The following is a 23496-nucleotide window of genomic DNA, read 5'->3' as shown; positions in this document are numbered from 1 at the left end:
CTATTGACTGCTGATTGTTTTCAGAAGATGAGGACTGGTTTCTCTTTGGTAGTTTCAGTGAATTCATTTTCCTTTTCTGTAGAAAGATACACAAAATTCAGGTGCTCCACTAAACTTATTCGTTGTTTAGCAAATATGTCTCCTTTTGTACTGCTTGCATTAAAAAAAAAAAAAAAAAAGATGTAATTTGTTGATAGAAAGATTTCAAACTTTAGAATTTAGATCAATATGAACTTCAGTTCTGCCAGAGGTAGTTCTTGGGTAAGAATTGCTATTGTCAATAGAGAAGAAAGAATTATGAAGGAATTATTTGACACTCAGGCAGTAATTACAAGATAAACCAGAGAAACATGTTCCTGTTTTTGGTGAATGCAGCAAAAGGGAAGGTGTCTCTCATTGTTTCTCAAAATCTCCTGACTTTGGTGGCAGGAGACAAGCCTGCATGCACAAATGGTATCTGTAGTAGTGTCAAATGCTCAATGAAAAAGACAGAAGAAAGGGGTTTGTTATTGTTTTATTTCTTTTTGCTAATAGCTATAAATGTTTAACCTCTGAGTCTTTAGATGGCAGATGATTGCAAGCATTTGTGTTAAAATACTTTCCCCTTCTAAAAATCCAAGTTTCTACCTCTGAATGACGTGACTGAAAGATACTGGTGATAGATAGTTATATTAATTCCTAAAATAGGCTGGATTAAACTGGTACTGTCAGAAATTTCCAGCTAAAAGGAAGTAGGCAGTGAAATAAGATATCTGACCATAAGACTGTCTTGTAATAGAATCAGATTAAACCCTAGCTGTAGATGTTAGTTTCCTTAGTTTTTTGTTGCACACATTTTGTGCTGTGGTGGGAGCTCAGGCACAGATCCTCACCCCTGTGCACACAAGCCAAATGGAAACCATCACAAGATCCATGGCAGCCCCACTGCCATGGTGTCACCTGTCCACATACCAGCCACAATCATCATCATCATCATCATCATCATCACCTTGCTGGTTCTCAGCCTCCTCTATCATGTGGTAGCCCTTCCCATACTGAGGGCCCATAGTCAGGGAGCACATTCCTGAATCCTGGTTTATGCCATGTACTTTTTGATGACAAACTAGGATTTAATTCACATTTTCTCCAAAAGGAAAAGACTGTTGATTATCTTCAACCATTTACCATAATTTGGTTCAAACAGAGGTTGTAGAGACAGCTCATTCCAGCTTTGAGTTTATGGCTCTGACAGGCCATTAGGTGCTGTTTTATGTTCTGAGCTGGTACCTTTATTAAATACTTGAGCGCTCTGCTGAAAATTTGCCTTCAGTTTTACAGAAAACAAAAAAAGACATTTGCATTATATGAATATATATTTTACACTTGGGAGGACTCTTACAAACACAATTTACACACCATTTGTTAGCCTATGCAGCATGCAAGATGTTAGAAATGGGGTAAGACCCTTAAATCTGTGACTGGCCTTTGAAAGGCTGCTCCAGTTTCCTGCCCTGTTCCTTAGCAGCGGCATGTATGTGCCAGGGGACCAAAGAGAATTATCCCATTGCAGAACCTGTAAGGATAGCACCACTTCAACAGCTTAGCCTTAACCCACTCCATAATGGTTAATGATTTCAGTCTCAGTTTCATTACACTTGACAGGTTTTTAAGTCCCCAGTGCTGTCTTCCATCACTTTCCAGATCTCTTGAATGGTCTTCAGCTGAGTAACTCAACATTTGCCTCAATAGGTATTAAGGAGACAAGGAGGCTCCCCCAGATTACAGCAACTTTTTGCAAGTCAAAGAAGTTTTCTGTGCAGGAGTGGAGGTTTGAAGGCTTTCTGTAGTCCTGTGAAATCCTCCCATACTCTGTCCCAGCAGCACAGCTTTGGTTATGGGACAGTAAAATGTCTCCTGAGTTTTATGGAAGCTCATACAAGTATTTCAAATCAAGCAATGTTATCTTTTAATTTGTTTCGGTGTTTTGCATGTCTATGTAAGCACTAAAGAAGAAAGACATTTTAATTTTCAGCATTTTAATTTTCAGGGGGAATCTTAAATGCACTTTCTGGGCTACTAACTGGGTAACATAGATAACTCTAATCCTTTTTTATCTTCAAGGGGTTGGCAGTTCTACTTTGAAAATAGTTTACTCTTCTTGTAGTCCAAACCTGAAGTATCTTTATATTTTATAGATAGAGCTGTAACTGGTCAGCATGTATGTGTTATACAGCTCTTTTTGCTCTTAATGTGGAAAAGGTGTGAACCTACTGCAGTCCATGAGGTAGAGACCTCCCTTTGTAACTCAAACTGGTGCTGGGGGCTGATGGTTCAGTTCCCAGTGTGTTGGTTAAGATGGCAACTGCTGAAAAAAGAATCTTCAAAATGAGTTGCATATGATCTTTAGATGCTTGATTCTAGTGAAGAAAGATTATAAAGAGCATGTGTGTTGTTATTGTGCTATGCACCTGTGCATAAATCTCTGTTCAGATCATAGAAAGCATGAGTGAGATAAAATGACAGGAAAAAAGTTTTGCTTTTCAACATCTTGAATGAATGACTGTACTTATGCACAAAGCTCTCTTGAAAGAACTCTTGCGGAATTCTGGTGAAGAAAGAAAAAAAAAAGAAAAAAATCCTTATTTTCTCTTGCAGTCCAGTAGACAGTGCAAATCAAAATACAATGCAATTAAGTACTAAAGAAACATTTCAATGATTTATTTTATAATTCTTACAGCTAATTTTATGTTCTTTTTGTAAATTACTCTCTTCTTCCTTGCTTAAGGGATTTAAAGACAATGTCTATCGACAGAGAAGAAAGTACTTTGTGGATGTTGCCATGAGCTATAAATAGTAAGTACTGGCATAATTCTTCCCTGTGCTGCTGACTAGTTAGAATTCATGCTCTACTTAATTCTGTAGGATGAAGTTTAACAGTAGACAAAGTCATCCTTTAAACTTTGACTAGTTTAGTGTAGGCTATAAATTACGAACCTGATACTTGGAATCCCCTTACATTTTTGATACAGCTACAGGCAAGTGAAGCATTTGAAAAGCAAGCACTCTCTCTTGTAGCATTTTATTCACAGCTGCTTAAACTTTGGAAAATATTTTACAGATATTTGCATGCCTTACTGACAAGCTGATGCACTGCTAAATCACACATATCTAGCATCCCTACATAGTTGGAAGAGCTCACTAAACCCAAAAATTATTATTTTCTTTTGATGCAAGTACTATACTGGGCTGAGGCCAATTGCATGAGGTTCAACAAACCAGGTGCCAGGTCCTGCCACTTTCAACAACCTGCAGTGCTGCAGGCTGGAAGAAAATTGGCTGAAAGCTGCTCAGTGGAAAAGGATCTGGAGGTGCTGGTCAGCAGCATCTGACCATGAGCCAGCAGTGTACCCAGGGGGCCAAGAAGGCCAGTGGCATCTTGGCCTTTATCAGAAATGGTGTGTTCAGCAGGACCAGGGCAGTGATTCTCCCCGTGTACTCAGCACTGGTGCAGCCACACCTTGAGTCCTGTGTCCAGTTTTGGGCCCCTCACTGTAAAAAGGACATTGAGGTGCTGGAGTGTGTCCAGAGAATGGCAATAGAGATGGTGAAGGGGCAGGAACTCAGGTCTGATGAGGAGTGGTTGAGGGAGCTGTGGTTGTTTAGCCTGGAGAAAAGGAGGTTCAAGGAAGACCTTATTACTCTCTACAACTGCCTGTAAGAAGGTTGTGTGAGGTGGGGGTTGGCCTCTTCTCTCAGATAACAAGTGACAGGATGAGAGGAAATGGCATCAAGCTGTACAGGGGTTTAGACTGGTTATTAGGAAACTTTTTTATTGAAGGGGTGGTTGGGCATTGGAGTAGGCTGCCCAGGGAAGTGGTGGGATTACCACCGCTGGAAGTGTTCAAAACGTGTTTGGATGTGGCATTTTGGGACAAGGTTTAGTGGTGAACATAGTAGTATTGGGTTAACAGTTGGACTTGGCAATCTTAGAGGTCTTTTCCAACCTTAGAATTTTGTCATTCTATGATTCTACTGGATGCTGCAAAATGCCATTCATCGGTTTTGCCAATATAGCTCTAAATTTCTTTGAATTTAGTCAGTACATTTCTGTGTAGTTAGAGAAGCTGGTGGCTTGTCTGCACAAGTACACTGCAAGTGTTTTCTCATTCTGTTTTTTTTCCCCCATTTCAAGTCAGTATTTCCAATTTGCTACAGTCTCTGGAAGTTAGGAAACTTGCTGTTCTACCTACAAACACCTACTGTGTTGCAATTTTCTTGTCACAGGAGCACTCAACTAGTTCTAATCCTACTTTAGGTTTTATTTGCAACAGGTTTAAACCCTCATTCTCAAGGGAAAGAACATATTAATTTCATGCTCTTTTCCATTTTCTTTTCTACACTTCTTTAGGTTTTTCATTTTTTCTCCTTTGAGATTTCTACCTACGTGGTTTAAGAATATGAAACGTGCAATTTTTTTCCCCACTTATAGGAGGCACATCCTGTCAGGAATCAAGTCAAACTGAATTTCTGAAGGTTTTTCAGTGTAAGGCTATTATACAGCCTGCAGGAGGCTGGGGGGACAGAAGGATTAAGTCTGTTTTTGACCATATAATTCTGATTTTATTTTTTCTCTACTGTTGTCCCAAGGCAGTCATTAAGCTATTACCAGTCTTACACACGTGTAGGTGCTAGTGTTCTTTCCCCTTTCTTTCTGCCCACAGTGGTATTTGTTTAGCTGGGTGCTCACGACATCCATCCAGCACACTGAGCTGCTGCCTGCTGGGGCAGGTGTTTATTAGTAGAGAAGCTCTCTAGGCTGCCCAGGTAAGCCCTGAGTCTAGCCAGCTTTCAAATGTAAATTGAGATAGCTTTTTTGTTAGAATGTTTGTTTAAAGCTGATTGATTTATTATCTTTCTTTTAGTCTAATGCTTGCAGTGAAGTCAGTGCTTCTTGTCATTTACTGCAGTGTGAAATGTCAAGTGGATACCTGTGGATGAGGGCAGGTTGTGTGTGCTCTTAGGCTCTTTCAGTAAGTGGGATAGCTCTCCATTTATCCATGATGGTGGTAGTACTGCTGTGCATTTCACAGCTGCTAACTTGCTGGTAAGATCTTCCTTCCTTCTCCCTCTCAGCTGCCTAAGTGCTGGAAAGGAGATGCAGCTGGTTTACTAAGCAGTAATTGGTCTTTTGCTCCAAAGTGTGGCCTTTTTTTCCACCCTGAAACCAGAAGAGAAACACCTTTTTGCAAAATAACAGAAAGTAATCCTGCATATTTCCAGAAAATAAAACAAATCAAGGAAAGGAAAACATTTTCCTTCTTTAGATTTTGAAGGCTTAAGAAAATTTTTGCAGGCACATTACAAAAATGACACAATCCAAACCAGAGGTTATTTGAGGACCAGATCTTGTACTTCAGCAAAACTTGTCAAATATACTCCTTCATTCCACTCATCTTTTCAAAACTTTAAAAGATTGCAAACTTGTCCTATTATTATAAGAACAAAGAAAAGAAGAGGCTTCCAATACTCTTAGACAGGTGCCAGAAGAACTGGGAGACCAGTGCTTAGGGCACTTATCTAACATGTGTCAAAATCTCATTCATACTTGAGGTCTCCTGTGCTGGTTATCCTTACCCCTAGGGATGTGCTGTGTCTGCTGGTCTGTACAGTCAGCCTGTCTCTGGGTATCCATGGAGAGACAACCCAGGGACACAACCTCAGTATCCTGTTGCAGCACCGCCCAAACCATGCTGAGGAAAGGCAAATCAGCTCAGGGAAAGCTGTGCTGCTACAGCTGGGCTGTTTCTGCTACCCACACTGGGGAGCTGAGAGTTACTATAGGTGTCTTGACACTACATCGAAGTCTTGTGACACTCTCTTCTGGTGTCTAATGACTATTTACTTATTTCCACAAAAAGAACAGCTCTTTTACAAGGGCTGCCCTCCTTGGGGATAAACATCTCTCAGTGTCTTCCAGGAAAGTGACTTTCCTAATCACTTACTGAGGCTTGATGTGTTTCTGCTTCTCATTTTGCATTGTAAAGAAATCAACAACCCACTGTTGTTTCCTTAAAAAAGCCCAGAGATCTGGCTGCAAGGAATTAGCTCCATAAAAAGTTGAGTTGAAAATCCCAGATCAGCATTTCTTTTATGAATTGCTACTGTCCTATAGCAGTAGGTACTTTGCTTTGCTTGAACATAAAGGGGTGTCTGTAACGAAGAGAGAGAGAGAAAAGCATTACCAAGTGAACTTGAAGGAGCAGGTGTTTGCTGGAGCTGGCTGTTAAGGGAAAAGACATGTTAATAGATAACAGCAGTGAAGATCAGCTGTGTGAAACAAATGGACCAAAAAAGCCATAAAAAAACATATTCCTCCCTCCTTCACTTAGCTTCTATCCTAAAGAGAGTGAAAATGCATTAATCTTGCTAATTAGTCCTTTGAGACTGATTAGGGTTTGAAAAAGTGTTGTGAAAATTAAATCTGTAGGAAACATACGATACTTAAGAGGGAATTAATAATATGAGTTGATAGCTCATGACCGTTGCAAAATGGAAAGACCCTATTTTAATAAGGAGAAATAAAAATTCAGATTAGGTTAGTTTGTAGAGTCATCTTAACCACAAGGAAACTGGCTATACAGATTGGCCATTTCCATGATTTATTGAAATGTTTGAGTGCGAGGTGGGTCTTGCATGTTGAAATAAGAAGGTAAGAAACATCAAGTTTGCAGAGTGAGGGAAAAATGCATAGATCCTCCCACAAGCCTGGCTGCCTTGATTCTCTCTATAAAGAAAGCAGTATCATGACCAGCTGGAAATAAGATCAGCTCTCCTAGGCATGAAACCTATTAAGGAATTAATGTTCAGTGAACCTTACTTCAGTACTAATGAATTAATTGGAACAATAACTAAGTTATAAACCTTTTAGTGAGCAGTGAGTAAGCTTCAGATCCTTGATTGTGTTTATGCCTTTCTAGTGACGGGCTAGATAGAAACATGAGTTTTTCCCCTGGTAAAACATATCTTCCTGCTTGATGTGCCAGTGCTGACCCATACGGTAGTAACCATAGTAGAGGTCAGGCCTAAGGAGAAGGGATGAGGCTGGGTATTCTGGCAGAAGCAAATGCATGGAATAGCAGCCTGCTTGTATCTGTCATGTACAGTACAATTCAGAATAGCTATGCTATGTTTGCCATGAGCCGGCAGGCGGCTTAAGGCTGATTAACTGTTAAGGGGGAAGACAGACACCAGACCTGAAGGACTCTCTCCCACTGCAGGATGGGCACAGACCCAGTGCAGCTCCTGTGGATGAGAAATACTTCACTAAACCTGTTGCAATTCTTGTCATGTCTGCAAAAGTGGCTGACAGGGAACTAGTGCATGTATTGGATATTCAGCAGTCTCTACCAAGTACGAGCACCTCATACAAAGTTGCCTTTGACTGACAGATAACTGCCAGGGATCAAAATCCTTTGATATCATGAAAGGCAAGGGGATTAAATGGTAAGTTTTCAATAAAGATGAGGGGACAACCACAATGAATGTAGGGCAGATGATCCTCTCTTGTGCATGTAGGGACTGCATAGCAGCAATCAAATGTGACATGAGGGCTTATTCCTTGTTACCTCATACAGTGGAGACAGGATTATGAATTGCGCAGCAGCTGCCAACAAGAGGCCAGCACTGCGGTTCTCCTGCTGCAATGGAGCTGCCCGTGCCTGATGTGCCTGTTCAGCTGCTGTCTCTGGTGCTGGGGAAGCTGTCTGTGGTGCTGGGGAAGCTGCAGCACTGGGCTGGGAGTGCCCACGTTGCCAGCCCTGTGGCAGGAGAGTGAAAGATAAGGACTGATGGAGCGGAGCTGGATGCTGTGAATCCCTCTGCCAATCTGTATGTTACAGTGCCAGAGAAGATGCCTGAGGAGAAGGCAGATTGCAGAGATTACACATTCTAGATTGTGAATGTTAATTCCAGAGGAACACCAAAGCATTTCAAGGGGCAATTAATGACATGAGGTGATGGCCCATGGCCATGTAATGGGAAATTCCTTACAGCTAAATACAAGGCAGTGCAAGTTGGAAGGATCTCTTAGCAATGTTCACACTGTCAGTCAGTTTTGAATTAACTGTAGCTACTCAAGGCAAATATTGGATGTCAGATTTGCAGGTATCCTGGAAGGCTCCTGCTTTCCAATGTCTGTAATCTGTGCAAGCAAGAGGGGGCAGAAGAACAAGGCAGAATCAAAACAAAAGGAGAGATGTATTTAAGAGTTTCCCCTAGGCTGGGCTGCTGGCTCTGAGATGAGCTTCCTCCTAACATAGTCCTGCACGATTTCAGGGTTCCAAACATATCTGCATATGTAAGCAACTGTCTAAGCAATAAATACACATTTTTAAAATTGGATCTGTACATTTCTAAGTATCTATGTAATTGCCTAATCTTGACCTAGCATTTGATGCTGTGTGAATATTATGTATTTTAAAGAATGCATAGAGAATGCAGTCTGTTGAAGGTCTTACTCACTCAACATGTTAGACTGAATCAGGATCTACAGCCATCCACTTGCAAAGGTACCAGTGGCAGTAAGTGCAGAAATATTAGTCTGGTATAGGAGCATGGTATATAAGAAATTCATCTTTCTGCTAGGATACGTACAAAGATTAAGAAGCAATAAGATTGCTGAGAGAGAAACAATTCTTAAGGAAATGATAGAATACGTACATCGTAACATCAAGAAATAATTCCAAGGAAGAAGCACCAAGATGTCAATTAAGAATAGTTCAAATAGTTTTAATAGTGTCATTTGCCTTTATTTAAATAATACTTTTTGTGGAAATATTGCTATTTACAATCTGCCTACAGTCTGCTTGTATTTGGATGTATTTTGTATTTTTTTTTCCAATAGTGGTCAACCCATTCCAAGAGTGGAGTACACAGCTGAAGAAGTTAAAACTTGGGGGGTGGTATTTAGGGAACTCAGTAAACTCTATCCCACCCATGCTTGTCGTGAATATTTAAAAAACTTTCCTCTGCTGAGCAAGTACTGTGGATACAGAGAAGATAATGTGCCTCAGTTGGAAGATGTTTCTATTTTTCTTAAAGGTAAGATTCATATTTGGTTTATCAATAGATATTGTTTCATGAAAACACTTTTTTTGTTAGTATGGAGTACAAAGCACATTGAGTGAAAAGACACAGAGCACTGTCAGTGGCCTTCAGTTTAGCCTGAAGTATCATTCTGGTTTTGGTGCTCTCTGTGGCAGAGTTTTTGGAGTCAAGACAATTTTTGTAGATATTTGCAAGTATGAAATGGGGAGAAATTAATCAGCTGCACATGTAAAAGCGTGATGTTATCTTGTACAGGGCAAAACCCCTTCAGTTTGGTGGAAAGGAAAACCTGAGTTAGTGACAGATGGGGGCTTCTGATAACTGCACTGGGCATCCCCCAAATATCCAGGCAGAAAAAAGGGGGAGTCAAATGCCAAGATAACTGAATTTAAAGAGGAGGGCAGGTTTGGCACACTGTTGTGTAGCCTGATGAATATGAAGCTTTCCTGACCACTCGAGACCTCCTGAAGCTAATCCTTTTATTTGTGTGTTGAAAAAGATGTGTTGGGCACAGTAGGTGATGTGGTGCTTCTCTTTCATTTTTTAAGGACCAGTGTATTATATATTTAAGTTCAAAAATAAATTCTTATTTTTAATTTGTAAATTGGAATGTAAATGTAAATGTAAATTTGTAATGGAAATGCATCCCATATAGACAATGTGGTAGACATGGGGATGTTTTTAGCTCTGGAGGAAAAGCCACCAAAGAGTTAATTTAAGAGTTTAATTTCTCCTCAAAGGTCCCTTCAGCTACACATATTTGTTTCTTAAACATTTTACTCAGGAACTAAAATATTATAAAGGCAGGTGTTTGAAAAAAAAAATAAACCAACTTATGTGCTGGTAAAAGAATAATTAGCAAAGCATTTTATCCAAATATATATACATGGACAAGCTAAAGGAAATAAAGAATTTATAACGACAAACTTGCTTTCCTCAGCCTGCACTTCATCCATAATTCTTGTCTGTGAAAACCTACATTTGCTAATACCTGACTCATCATTCTTTGAATTTGATTGTGTCCTTCTGGATCTCTCATATATTGTGTTACAGTCGCTAAGGAATGATACCAAATTGTACAGATTTTTTCTCCCTAGCTAGAAATTCAAAATCTCACACTTGTTTCAGAAATATGTTTTCAGACTACATAGAGCAGGTTGTAGTACCTGTTGCAGAAAAATTTGAAACATTGTCCTGTAAAAACTTTTAAAGAATAAAGAATTAATTTTTGAGAGAAACATACTTTTTGAAGTCACTGAATCTGAAACTGTTTCACTCTGGGACTAATCTGAAAAAAGAACACTGTTAAATATTTCAATGAGGATCTTAACTATAAAAATCAGTATTTTATTGACACAAACAATATTTTATGTGTAAAAAATAAGGACAGATTTGTTTTAATCCTATTCTGTTCTGTTAGATTTTAAACATATTTTGCATATTTTCCAATATGCAAACTTCTCTCCCATTTGGTACCAGACAATAATTTTTTGTTCTTAAAATTTTAAGGACATCACTTATGCTATCTTAGCATTTTTTTCTAGACAAAGCTATTCACACCAGCTTTGAAATACCTCAAGCTGTTTTCATTATACAAATGCTAGCAATGCAAAATACTTCTTGCATGAAATAATTGAAAATTATGTGTGGTGATCATCAAGATTCTTTGTTTCATGCTTCTGGTAGAATAATTAACAACAGATCTGTCACCAGAAAGTGATACAGAGATCTATGTAATGTGGCCTTTTATTCTCTCTCTCCCTTCAGAGAGGTCTGGCTTCACAGTGAGACCGGTTGCTGGATACCTGTCTCCCCGTGACTTTTTAGCTGGCTTAGCCTACCGAGTGTTTCACTGCACGCAGTACATCCGGCACGGCTCAGATCCCCTCTACACACCCGAACCGTAAGTGCTGCCTTTGCTCTAGCACTGACAAAATACACTCACCGGCTTCTTAAAGGAACCAGCTGAATCTGGCAAGATTGAAAAGAGGTACCTTTCTACAAAATGTGAAATTCTTCTTACACTGTTGATGACAAAATCCTTCACACTGGCGAGCCAGAATTTAATTCAAAGACTTTTTTGTTGACTTTTTACAAGCGTCTTAAATAACTGGGTTATTTATATAATGGGTCAGAGATACTATTGAAATTAAATTTCAGTGGAAAATTGAATTTTCACCTAAAAATTTTTAAAAAGTGTCTACAATTTTATTTTCTGCTGGACAGCTAGAAAGAAGTAGTGAAAAAAAAACCCAAACCCTGAATATTTTGAAAAAAACCCTGCTTTCAGAATTTTAATTTGATCTTCTGTGTTCCCATTTTTATTTCTTTGGAGGAGGTTGCACAGCTGAACTTCATTTCTCTCCCATAACACAACACAAGCAAGACATGGAGCACTATTCTCTTATCAAGAGAGAATATTAGATACGTTACAGGGAAATTATGACAGAAATAAGAAACACTTTAATTATGACTTTTATGGGACAGCATTGCAGCTTTTCCAAAACAGAACATTGCAAGTTAGTATGAAATATTTTGGTATATGGTCTTTTGATTAAAAGTGGGGAAAAAGAAGATCAAAGAGATTGTGGTTTTTGTCTTGTGTTATATATGTTGTATTCTGTGCAGTACTAGCAGAACAGTACCTGTCATTTAGATAATATGGAGGTAGTTTTACCAAAGGTATCTTCTGATCCTGTAACCACAGGAGTGACATTTTTTGCAGTGAATCAGTCATCAGGCAGTTAGCATGAGATTGTAGCTGTGATTTAATCTGCTTGGACCACTTGTTTGATTTTTTCCAAATTTACACAAAGGATTAATACATATATATTCAGCTCCAGTCCTGTAAACATTTGGACTCATGCCTAAGTTTGATTTCATGAATTGACTGCCAAAACATGGAGTAATATTTTGGAATATAAAAGGTTTAATGGCACTGCATACTAAGCTGTATCTAAAAATGTGGTAGCTTTATTCTGGCAGGAGTCACCAGATGGTGCTGTTAGACACTTCTCTATCTTTCTCCTCAGCATCTGAACGCAGCGAAGTACTTGCCTTGCTGAAATGCTCTGAGGCTAGCTTTGTGTGCGTGTTTCTTTTGGAAAGGAGCTGGTGATCCCTGAAGGAATTCAGTCACCTCTATAACCTCTGTAATTAGAACTTAAATCTCTTAAATTTGTAGGAAAATTGATAGAATGGAAAATTTTGAAAGGAGGGCTTGGATGGAAGGAAGGGCTGAACTTCTTCAGGTCTATTAAAAAATATCTGTAGATATTTAAAAAAAAAATGATGCAAGGGAAGTACCAGGCTTTGCATCACTGATTTCCTCTCCTGTGGGAAGCCAGTGTTTCAGGCTGCAGCATGTACCAGTGTTCAGCAAAAGAATGATGACATTTATTAACTTAGTACAAACTAGAAGAACATTTTCATCTACTGATAAGAGATTTAGGTACATAACTCCAACAGGATAAAGGGAATAACATCTTCCAGGAAGCAATTACATGTGTCTGTCCTTTTCCTGATGTTCTCTGGTTCATTGATTTGTGTATTTGAGAGCCCTGCAATTTTCAGGATGCTGCTTACACTCAGAATTATGCAGGGGGTCATAGCTGATCCTTAGTAGCAATGGCAGCTGCTTCTTGAGTAGCCTTTCTGGTCATACTGTCTGGAAAGCTGCTGAGTAATAATAACAGTTGAATTAGAATGAAGATTTTTATTCCTTATTTGGGCTGAACTTAAAAATACAGGTTATAGTCTTAACCTACTGGTTCACATTAGTTGAGTAATGTGTACTGACTACCAGGAACTCCATCAGAAAATTTTGACAATCCTTTTTAAAATGTGTTTACATTTCTTTACATAACATAGAACACACAGTGTTACCAGAAGTGTAGAGTGAAAGCCTAGTGCTTTTTTAAGTCAATGGCAAAACTAAATTGACTTGAGTGGGGACAGCTCTTCATCTTCTGCAGTAGCTGCAATTCCCTGAGATCTCCTGGTTGATATATGGGGCCATAATGAGGTTTGCTGCAGGTCCTGGCTGGTGAATGTTGCATTTCAATGATATAAACCAGGTAAAAAGGCTCCCTTTGACTTCAGTGGGCTTTCTGTCAGATTTAACACCCGGGCTACAGAGCTAGATATAAATTAGAGAGTTCATTTGGTTTGATCTGTATCACTACCATATGCATTTTAAAGCATATTTCTTCCTGATTTTAATTATGTTTCTACTACATTCACAGAGCTATGTAGATTTCTTCTGCTTTACTAACTAATTTACTTCAAGAAAAATCTTTTGCTGTGAAAAGTGCATTACAAAAATCTTATTTTCTCTGAGCAATGTGTGTGAATAAATTAAAGGAACTTAATTATTTTCAGAATAAGACAAAATAAAAGAATCAGCCTTGGTAGTTAAGCAAAGAATTATATTGTTTAGACTATCTATAAAGGGCCAGACTGGCAGGGAAGTCTAAAAGACTCCAATGACAGTCCCAAATACTGGTTCATGTTTCTGCCTGAGAGATTTTGTGGTTTTGGGTTTTTTTTGTTCATATTCTTTTTGCTTTAAGCTCCCCTCTTTGTAACTACACATTCAAAATACTACTTTGCATAGCTTTAATGGAAGAATCTACAAACTAAAGGCATGAGAGAAATATCTTCTGCCTCCTCATTCTTTTCCCCTTGCCAAGAGAGACAAGTTAATGGGATTAGGCTTTGTCTGTTCTCATTTTGTCTGCAAGAGTGGACATAACAAAGGTCATGTGTCCCAGTGCAGAACTGGGAATAAGTCATCTTTGCTTATTTCTTTCTGGGGCTTGTGGCTTCAGCACAGGAAAATAGAGAGGTAGGCACTAGCTCAGGTGTCATTAGTAGTGGTGTTGCTGTAGAAACCTGCCTGCAGATGAGTGTGCTTACCTGGAGCCAGGAACTTGGAGCCAGCTTCATTGTTTGCTTCTGCTTGAACTACTGATACAAAGCTAAATATAGCTGAACTGGTGGAGTGTAGCACAGATGCTCAGCAATTAGTGTCAGCCTGCTTGGTGGAAGTAAGAACTGGTGTGTTGGGCTTCCACAGAATGGGCTTTGTGACCCATTTTTATGTTGGAAGTTGATGGTTGGAGAAATCAGGTTCCTCGGTGAATTGCTTGGTGCTGGGAAGTGGTGTGTCTGTCAGACTGCAGACTACATTTCCCAGCTGTCCTTTGCATTGTTAGTGGGCTAAATCTTGTAGGAGAAAAAAAAATTGTTGTGATTGGAATGGAATTAATTAAAGAATTAATTAATTAGCTCTGATGGTTATCCAGTCAAGTGATGCAAACTACCAACTTCTATTTTCTACTATCCACCTACACATTATCGGTTCAGACTTCTTGGTGACAATACTGAGTAAGAAGACTTTAAATTATATAGAGGGTTGTTTTTCTGTTCATGATTTATCTGAAATGTCATATTCTGTGACTTTTCAAACAAAAATAGTTTATAAAAGACAAATTGGATGATTTTGGGTAGAAGGCAGAAAACTTGATGTTTTCTCCCTGCCTTTAAAGCATTTGTTTACAGCTTAGGATAAAAAAAAAAAAGAAAAAAAGAGGTATGTCTTGAAAGAGACAAAAGCAAAGGAAATGTCAGATTGGATTTTTAAAGTGAACTTTACTACCAAGTCCATTATTTCCTGTGAACAAATGCAGCAAAACTTTCAAAATTGTTTGAAAGCTTTTGTAGATGATGCATGTGCACTTCCGTTAGCAGTTTTTTGTACACTTATGTCTGCACTTTGTCATGACTAACAATGCACTTACAGATGTGAACAGCTGTTCTTTTTGAAATGACTTGGATTCTCTGCTTTTTCTGAAATCTGCTTGCTGAAGAGTAGACTGCATAACAAAAGTACCCAGTAATTGCAGTAGGATTTCATGATTAAATGAGAAATTAGGCACACAGAAACCTTTGTAAATACTCCCCCATATTTCTGGGGGCAAGTGGCAAAATGTTTGATGTGGAGTGCTACCCAATTGGAGAAAGAAGAATGGACAAAAGGAAGAGGGAATGTGTTGGATTTTGATTTATGTGGACAGAAAAGCTGAAAACTGTACTAGTGGGACAGCTGGCTTTCCTGTGCGTGCTTCAGTCTTCATGTCACCCAGTCTGAAAGATTGTAGTGATCAGGCTCTTCCACTCAATCTGGAAATGATGAGGAAATCATGGAACATCTGGGGTTAAATGATGTATAATCTAGTAACAGAAGCAAATGTGTATGTTTCTACCTACACATAGAAACTGCATACACAGGGAAGAACTACACTGTAGAAACCATGTTTCATTGTAAGGTAGGAGTCAGACCCCTGTAAAATGCCTTATGTTAAATTAATTATGGAATTATTATGGTATTAATTTCTGTAATGACTCTCTTTTCATTTCCATTCCCTTAGGGATACATGCCATGAACTCTTGGGACATGTGCCTCTACTTGCTGATCCCAAATTTGCACAGTTTTCACAAGAGATAGGACTTGCTTCACTGGGAGCATCTGATGAAGATGTTCAGAAATTAGCCACTGTGAGTCAAAATCTTTTTGTGCCATGCTCTCTCATCTCTCCTCCTTTTTAGCTGATGAACTGATTTGCATTGTCATATTAGAGCTGACTACATTTTCAGGTTCCAGATGACTGTGGTTTGACAATCACAGATCTTTAGGTGTTTTTCCACTGTTTTTAAGAAGACCAAAGCTGATCACACTAAGTAATCTGTTTCAATAGTTTTTTTCTGCTTTAAGGTGCTGGAAATGAGTAAGAAAGATAAACTTGGAAAAAAACCAAAATGTAAAACATTTTGATGTGTGCTCTGATCTCTAGACTGTTAGCTCCTCCACAGGTGGCCACTTTGGCTCTTGGCACTGATATTTCTTTACTCACTGTTCAGTTTTGCAGCTCTTAATTGTATTCCAGTGTGTGATGGATTTTAAGATGACATTGCATCCTTGCCTGCTGCTCCCCTTGGAGAATATGTAGTTACTGAGCCAAGGTTGTGCAGCAGTAGATCTAGATCAAGACCAAGTGCCTCAGCCAGGAGCTGGGAGATGGATTCTCTTTTGCATCAAATGAGCCACAAGCCAGCAGACAGTGTGAGCTGTCTGTGTGTTAAAGCTGTTAGGTGCTGCTGAGACTGGTGCCTTCATGACCTTTGTGAGAGGAACCCTGTCAAGCTGTCATGACTCTCTGCCCCTGAGCACCTGTCAGCCCTGCTCTATTGCCATATTCCAGTAACTGGGATGCAACTCTTTGCATTGTGACATGGATTAGTGACCACTGGTCTTTACCACTTGCTTTGTTCAGTTGTTTTGACTTACTGTATATTTCCTTTGGTGGTTCCTGTTAAAATGAATGTGGCAAGTAATTTAAAGAATGACATTGGATTAAAACCTCCATATTTATAATGCCCCACATTTCAACATTTTATCTTCTGAAAAATTCTGTGAGATCGAGCAAGGGAATTGGTTACTTTAAAATCTTGCAGCATACTGCTGCTCTTCTACACAAGTACAGTGGGGATTTAAAGGCTTGGAAAGAATTGTTGGAAATGGAGTCAAATTAGGTCCAATTAAACTGCAGAAGTTTTGGTGTGCAGTCTTAGCAGTGGCTTGCAGTCCTATCTGCTAAAAAAGGTGTTTGTACCCCTTAGTTTGATTTGAATCCTGTTTGATTTGAATCTTCTCGGTCCTTCCAGAAGAAGCCACTAAATATAATCAAACTGTGTTCAGTCCTTAGTTAGACAGGCTCTGTGTCTTGATCGTGGCCAACTCCTCTCATATGATTCTGTGTGTGTTCCTTGTTTTTCTAATGGATGTCTGTGGAGAAGACTCTGTTGTTTGTATGGAGGAATCATGGAAGCTGAGTGCATATTTCCACATGTACTTGGGTGGGACTTAGTAGGAAACTGACCCACCTTGCCATAACATGCAGTCTCAGGAGAAGCTACCTAACTGGCTGTCCCTGTAAGTATTTTGAGGAAAGTGGTATGCCCAAATATTTCAGCCCAAAATAACCTCCGATGACATGGGCCCGTTGCAGTGGAAAATGTTGGTACTGGCCTGTTTGGGTAGAGATATTAATATAAAGTGGCCTCTGAATATTATATAAATGCTTGTACTCCTCCCCCTCACAGAAGTTCCCAGTTATGACTGACTGTGTCATCTGAACAATGAGCTGCTCCTGAATCATAAAGCAAAAAATAAAAGAAGACAGCTGAATCACTTTCCCTTATCACACTGAGAATCTGATATCTGAGTCAAAGCTGATTTCTCCCCCCATGCTGGAAATAGCTCTTTCAGGTGGAAGAAACATTTAGAATGAGTTTGGCAGTGTTTTTTTTTGTAGGAGCACAATGTGCTCCCCTGGGGCAGATGCTTGACAAATATGGAGATGTTACTTGCCCTAAAATGTGCGATGTAAACAGCCAACTTGAGAGCTGGTAGAAAGAATACCTCTCAGTGGTGAGGGTGAGGAGGCCAAGAAATTCATTCAGCTGGGCACCAAATGTCACCTGAGGTGCCATTGACTAACTTTTGCAGCATTCAGTCGCATTTCCATCCTAGGTCAAAACCAGACACAGCAAGCTGAGAAATGCCAGCCAAGAGTCTTAACACAGAAAAGCATTGCAGGTTCCAGAGAGGCAACTTCAAAGTAAATAGAGAAACGAATGGAGAGAGAGTATGCATATTAATGAGCTTGAATCAATATGCCCAAAGCAAGCTTGCCATTAGCCTGACCTGTTTCAAAAGATAGTGACATTAAGTGCTCAGCCATTACAGGGAGAACAATTGCATTAGGAAGAGAGGAAAACACCTCTTAGGAATTCAGACCAGAAAGAGAAGAATTATTACAGGTGATTTCATAATCTTTTGCTCCATTCTGCTCTCAAAAAGACACTGTGTATCAGCTTTGATAGATCTGCTCTTTGTGCCCTGCCATGAGCTGCAAAGGAAATGTCTGATGTTTTTGTCCCTGCAGGGCTGACACACTGGATGTAGAGCAAGCTGGAGCCTGGTGCCTGGGCAGACTAAAAGTGTTTTGTAAATTACAATTAGTCATGTCTGTGCAGCCCCATCGAGGGTAGGAATTAAATGGGAGAGCATTGCAGGGGCCCTGGTGCTGGCCAGCTGGAGGGAGAAGAGTGGCTGCAGGGGAAGAGAGCTAAAAAGGCAGTATGCAAGTCCCCTTCATCCTCTTGGGGTCTTGTAGTCAGATGTGGGAAAGAATAAAGGAATTGTTTCTGCTTTGTCATGAGAGTGGAATACTGAAAGAGCTGAAAGACTGTCTTTGTAGCGGTTTGTTGAGAGATTCCATTTTCATTTACAATCCTTTAGGAGAGTAAGAAAGAGGAAAGACACAGGCAAAAAAAGGCGATGGAGATTATGTTACTGAAACAAAGCAAAATATTTACACCAGCCACTTCTTTTCATGGGGTGTGGTATGATGCAGTTCCTGGTTGAGGAAATACAATATTGGCCATACATGTCTTGGTTCTAATTATTATCATCATTGTTATTCATATCTTGTCCTGTTCTGATTGATTTTCTAAAACTACTTTTGAGCTGATTTTTCAGCATGTCTGGTCTTTCTATTTTCACATAGTACAGAAATAAAAAAGGCTGTCTTTTCTGCTTACCTATCAAACCATAAACTGTAGAAAGGACTTGACATGAGGTGTTTCAACTAATTTATATAGTATATCATTTACAACATTTAACAGCACATAACATAAGATTTTTTTCAGGAAAATTATACCAAAAAAATGCATCTAGATTTACATTTCAGTGTTAACTTGTAATTTGTGGACTTGGGAGGTGTCTTTGTAAAGCTGCAAGTTGCTAAGCAGGAGCCTGCCTATCTTGCTGATGGCAGAAATCACTCCTGACTCCTGCTAATTTGTTTCAACACAGCTCAGGTTGCCCCTTCAAGATGCAGTATGTATAGGATGTCCTTGTGCAGGTGAAATTCCGTGGGTGGCAGTTCAGAAAAGGGGTTAGCAGAGTGTCTTTTTCATGTGGTTCATCACCAAATCTTTCCGCCTAAGAATTTGGTCATTAGGGCCTAATTAGGTGCACTAAGTTTTTTCCCAGTCATTTCTCACTGGAAGTTACATTTAAACATTCAGTTCTTTAGAACTGTAAAACTTCCACCTTTTCATCTTTCTTGATAATATTTGATCTTGTATTTTAACAGCATGGGACAGTAGAAATCAAGACATTTCTTTAGTTCTGCCTGTCCTTTACATGGAGAACCACAAAAATTGCTTTTAAATTTGAAGGAATTTTATGTGATGAGATCTTGTAAATGTATTTCAGGCTTGTTATGAATCTAAAAATTTTACCTTGCATGGATGGTGACTGAGGACAACAGTTCATTTTTAAAGCTAAATTTAATTTATCAGTGTATGTATCACAAAAAAAATTGTTTTAAAATTATATACTGGCTTAAAAACAGCATACAGAACCACCTCTCTGGGTTGTGGTAATTCTTGTGACTTTACCTGCCTGTCTTCCCTCAGAATTTTCTGATCTTGTTGACATCATTCAAGTCCTTTTCCCACACTGAAGATCTGACACATAATTCAGAACAATTCTCCATTATGTTTGCTGAGGAGATAACCAGAATGGAAGAAATGGGAGCATTTCAGATAAAGGCTGAATAGCATTTGGTAACTTAGGGAAGACTCAGCATTTGTGGTCTCACTAGATAGAATAGCCTCTTGTCTTCACAAATAAGAGATTAGATTTCCCATAGGGGCTATTTAGTACTGCTAGGCTGAAAGTACATTTTGTGAACTGGCTTGCTGTCTTCCACCATGGATGAACAAATGGAGCTGAGAGGAAAATTTGAGATTTCGAACATTTCCACTGTACATCTAAAAAATCAAGACCACCTGTGTGTTTCTCATTTGTAGTTGTGAAATGATTCATAGGGAACTAACCTTCATTGTAATTCTGTGACCAGTTCCCCTATTCTGACATATAAAAATAGTTATGTATTGGCCAACTGAAACCTGGTATAGTAACTCAGAAGCTATGGCAGTCACTGAGCATATTGAAATTTAACATTCAAATCTTTGCTTAATCTTTTTTCTGTATCCCAGTTTGTATCTGTCTCTGTCACACATGCCCTGTATGTATATCTGTATGTGTGACAGATGCCAAGAGTGGGCACAGTGAGTACCTTAAATCCAGTGATGGCACAATGGAGTTTCTTGCAAAAGTGTTACTTCCAGCCATACCTGTACTTAGTGAATAAAGGAGCAGAAGAGTGGCTGGGATTGAATACAACTTAAAACTGCTTGAGTAAATTTTGATGTGCTTACAGGAGACATATAAAGTTACTCTGATTTGGGCTGCATGTCACTTAAGGGAGATGAATCAATTCCCAGGGTAAAAGCTAGGACAATAAAGCTGAAGTCATGTATGATAGATTACATGTAGACAGACATTGTCCTATTATGCTATGATCTGTACTGTTCATCAGTAGGTGGCCTGGACAATGTTTCTGTTCCTGACTTCAACCAGGCAAAACCACCTGTATGAAGATGCATTTGGAAATCACCCAAGTGTGAAACCTGAAACTTTAACAAGGAGCAGAAGCAGATGAAATTTTGTGGCTTTCTTGACCATTATAAAGTCACACAGGTGTGTTTGAATCAGGAGTAAAGGATAACTTATTAATGAATTACTTTGTTTGGTGAGGTGCTGCTGGTCTCACTGACTGCTGCTCTAAAACCGTCCCATAATTTGTGGGCTCGCTCTGAAAAATGTTCTAAAGGGATTAATACAAAGTAATGGTCTCCACTTTTAAGGGTTTGTTTCAGCAATGCTTTTCAATAAAGTAGCTGAAGCACTGAATTGAAGTCCTTCCTACATTATGCATAATCAAAAAGGTGAGCAGAGAAGATAGTACATATGTCACAAAAGAGGACTAAGAGAAAAAAAACAAAACAACTGTAGATCCCAGGGATCAATATTTAATATTTTAGAGTACTGCAATGGTCTCCTGGAGTGCATTTTTACAGTCACTCTGTCAGACATTTGTGGCCCAAGAAGAAAAATATCAGCAGAGATACTTAACTAGCTTTAAACTAGTACTCCAGATTGAAGACTTCCATTACTGGAATGGAACTTACTTATTGAGCTAATGCTCAATATTTTCTTCAGGATCTGTGGCAGTCTGCTAAGGCCTTTTTTCTGGGTATGGAGAGTCTGTTTCCAGGTTTGTGTCCGTAGGAATTGCTGTGCTGGTAAGGGCCATGGCTGGTGACTTGTGCCCATCATAAATAGCTGCTTAGGGGAGATAAAAGAACAGGATGAGCACATCTGATTATTTTCCTATGTTTTCCAAGATTCTCACCAATCAGGAACTTGAAGAGCTCTTGTTCTCACAAATGTGGCTTCTATGTATCTAATTATCTTCAAAGGATTTCTGTCCAGAGACAGCTGTTTATGTTTGAGGACACACACATTTTCAGTACCATTTGCAGTAACTTTGTCAATGAGCTCTATGGCTCTACTGGTGAACTGTCTGGTGAGCTGTCTCATTTTGTTGCTTTTAACCTGATTCCTACTAGGTTTTTTGTATATGAAGAGAGAATGATCAAATCATCCCTGGAGCTTTTCTGTATGCCATCATGACTACAGAACACATTTTCTTGCTTAGCTCTCTCTTTTCCTGGGTAAGAAATCAACTGTTTGTTTAGTCACTCCTCATGCTATCGAGGATGTTATTCCTCCCCTGAATCCTTTCCAGCTGGAACTGGAAAAGGGAAAGGATACATCAGTCACTAGAGTTTTTTTTTGATTAGGAGTAGCACTGTGGAGTCAAGTCACTTTTGGATGTGCTTGCTGTAGAAGTGGGGACCTTTTGTATGATAGGAAGGCTGGACCTGGTGTTGCAGAGCTGACACAAGTTGTTGCTTAGGGATGAAAGAAATAGGCTGGATGCAGAAGGAAAGTAGGATTCAGTGGATCCATCTTGCATCACTGTACAAGGATATGAGTCCCTCCAGTATGTGATCAGAAAGGGGTAGGTCAACATAGGATGTGTTACTCTTGGAAAGAAACATCTCGTGCTTTATACTGAGTCCCTCAAAGCTGAGAAGATGAAAGAGGGCTCACTTGTTGTTACAAGGATGCTCAGTTCGTCAAGTCAGGAACCTTTTTCTTGAAAGGATCTCATGTTGCACTGAAAGACAAAGTTTTGTGCTCACAAATAACTAGAAACAGTGTTGTTCTGTAAAGTACTAATAAATATGTATCCTTGGGCCCAGCCCTGTAATGAGGAAGCTAGATGCAAGAGAGAGCTAATTTACTTAATTGGGAGCAGGGAAGAAATTAGAAACTTTACTGTAGAAATAATATAGTTCATTTTAGACAGGATGTGATTTATGAAGATCAAGCCCTAAGCAGTTAGAAACGCTAAAGATAAAGGCTCTATTAAAATAACAAATTGCAGCCAGAGACTGGGTTTGCTTTTATTTCTTGTAGCATTTTGTTTCCAAAAGTGGTTTGATCATAATCTGTGAGGTTACTGATCTGCAAATGCAAATTTTCATGCACACAAGTAATACATTTTGACATAGAGGTTAACAAGAGAATGGTGCAAATTTCACACAGTACTGGCTTGCTAATTACATTTGTTTATTTTCAGAAGCAACTTCATTTTCATTAAGAAATTGCAGATTCTGCAATAGTAATCTTTGCCAGTAGTTCAATAGCTCACACTCTGAACATTTGCTCTGCTACAGTAGTAATGAAAGTGAGCCTGAAAAATAGCTTAGAAAAAATGCTGGAATTTAGGAGTGCATGCATGTGGCAAGCATCTTCCAATTCAGTGTTGGATCCAGTTGAGAAAGGCTGAGGAATGGTTGAAAGGAGTCTATGAATTTTGATAAGATTTTTTGCATATTTGTTTTCTCTTTTGACCTAGAGTTGATAATGTATTAGCAAAAAGATATAAAGTGTCTTTTATAGAACATATGTAACCAGGAAAAAAGGAAGTATCCAGCATAAGCTTCCAGTGAGCAACAATAAGACAAACATTTTGGGTAACAACTACTAACAAATCAATCTTAAGTTACAGGAATAAAGGTTTAAATATCAGGGGGGAAAGGAGCAATAAAGGAAATGTTTGGAATATATTGCTGCTGCTGTTCCTGACTGTCCCTGTGCTTTCACCATTATGCAGAAGGAAAGCGAGAATTCTGGGCTCTGTGTAGGCATTGTTCACACTGTAACACATTATTTCAGTCATTTGTACAAGACATGGACATCCTCTAGCAGCAGCACACAGGTATATGGGGAAGTAAAGGAGCTCAGCGTGTGGCAGCTCCTTTCAGCCATGTCTAGGTCATGCTTAGGACTGAGGGAATGTC

General features: G+C 39.1%; 1 protein-coding gene across 1 annotated transcript in view; it reads left to right on the top strand.

The window, feature by feature from the left end:
- TPH2 (tryptophan hydroxylase 2) overlaps nucleotides 1-23496 on the top strand; it is a 50416-nt gene that overhangs the window by 6000 nt on the left and 20920 nt on the right. Inside the window, exons 5-8 of the mRNA XM_071423414.1 lie at nucleotides 2765-2832; nucleotides 8882-9078; nucleotides 10852-10987; nucleotides 15516-15642. Of these exons, the coding sequence (XP_071279515.1) occupies nucleotides 2765-2832; nucleotides 8882-9078; nucleotides 10852-10987; nucleotides 15516-15642 (528 nt within the window). The remainder of the gene's footprint in view (nucleotides 1-2764; nucleotides 2833-8881; nucleotides 9079-10851; nucleotides 10988-15515; nucleotides 15643-23496) is intronic.

This window comes from Agelaius tricolor, unplaced genomic scaffold (genome assembly GCF_023055355.1).
Source record: "Agelaius tricolor isolate 1412-34295 unplaced genomic scaffold, bAgeTri1.0.p SCAF_3, whole genome shotgun sequence".
Classification (NCBI taxonomy): Eukaryota; Metazoa; Chordata; class Aves; order Passeriformes; family Icteridae; genus Agelaius; species Agelaius tricolor.
The sequence above is the reverse complement of the archived record's forward strand: the minus strand, read 5'-3'. Positions and strand labels throughout refer to the sequence as shown.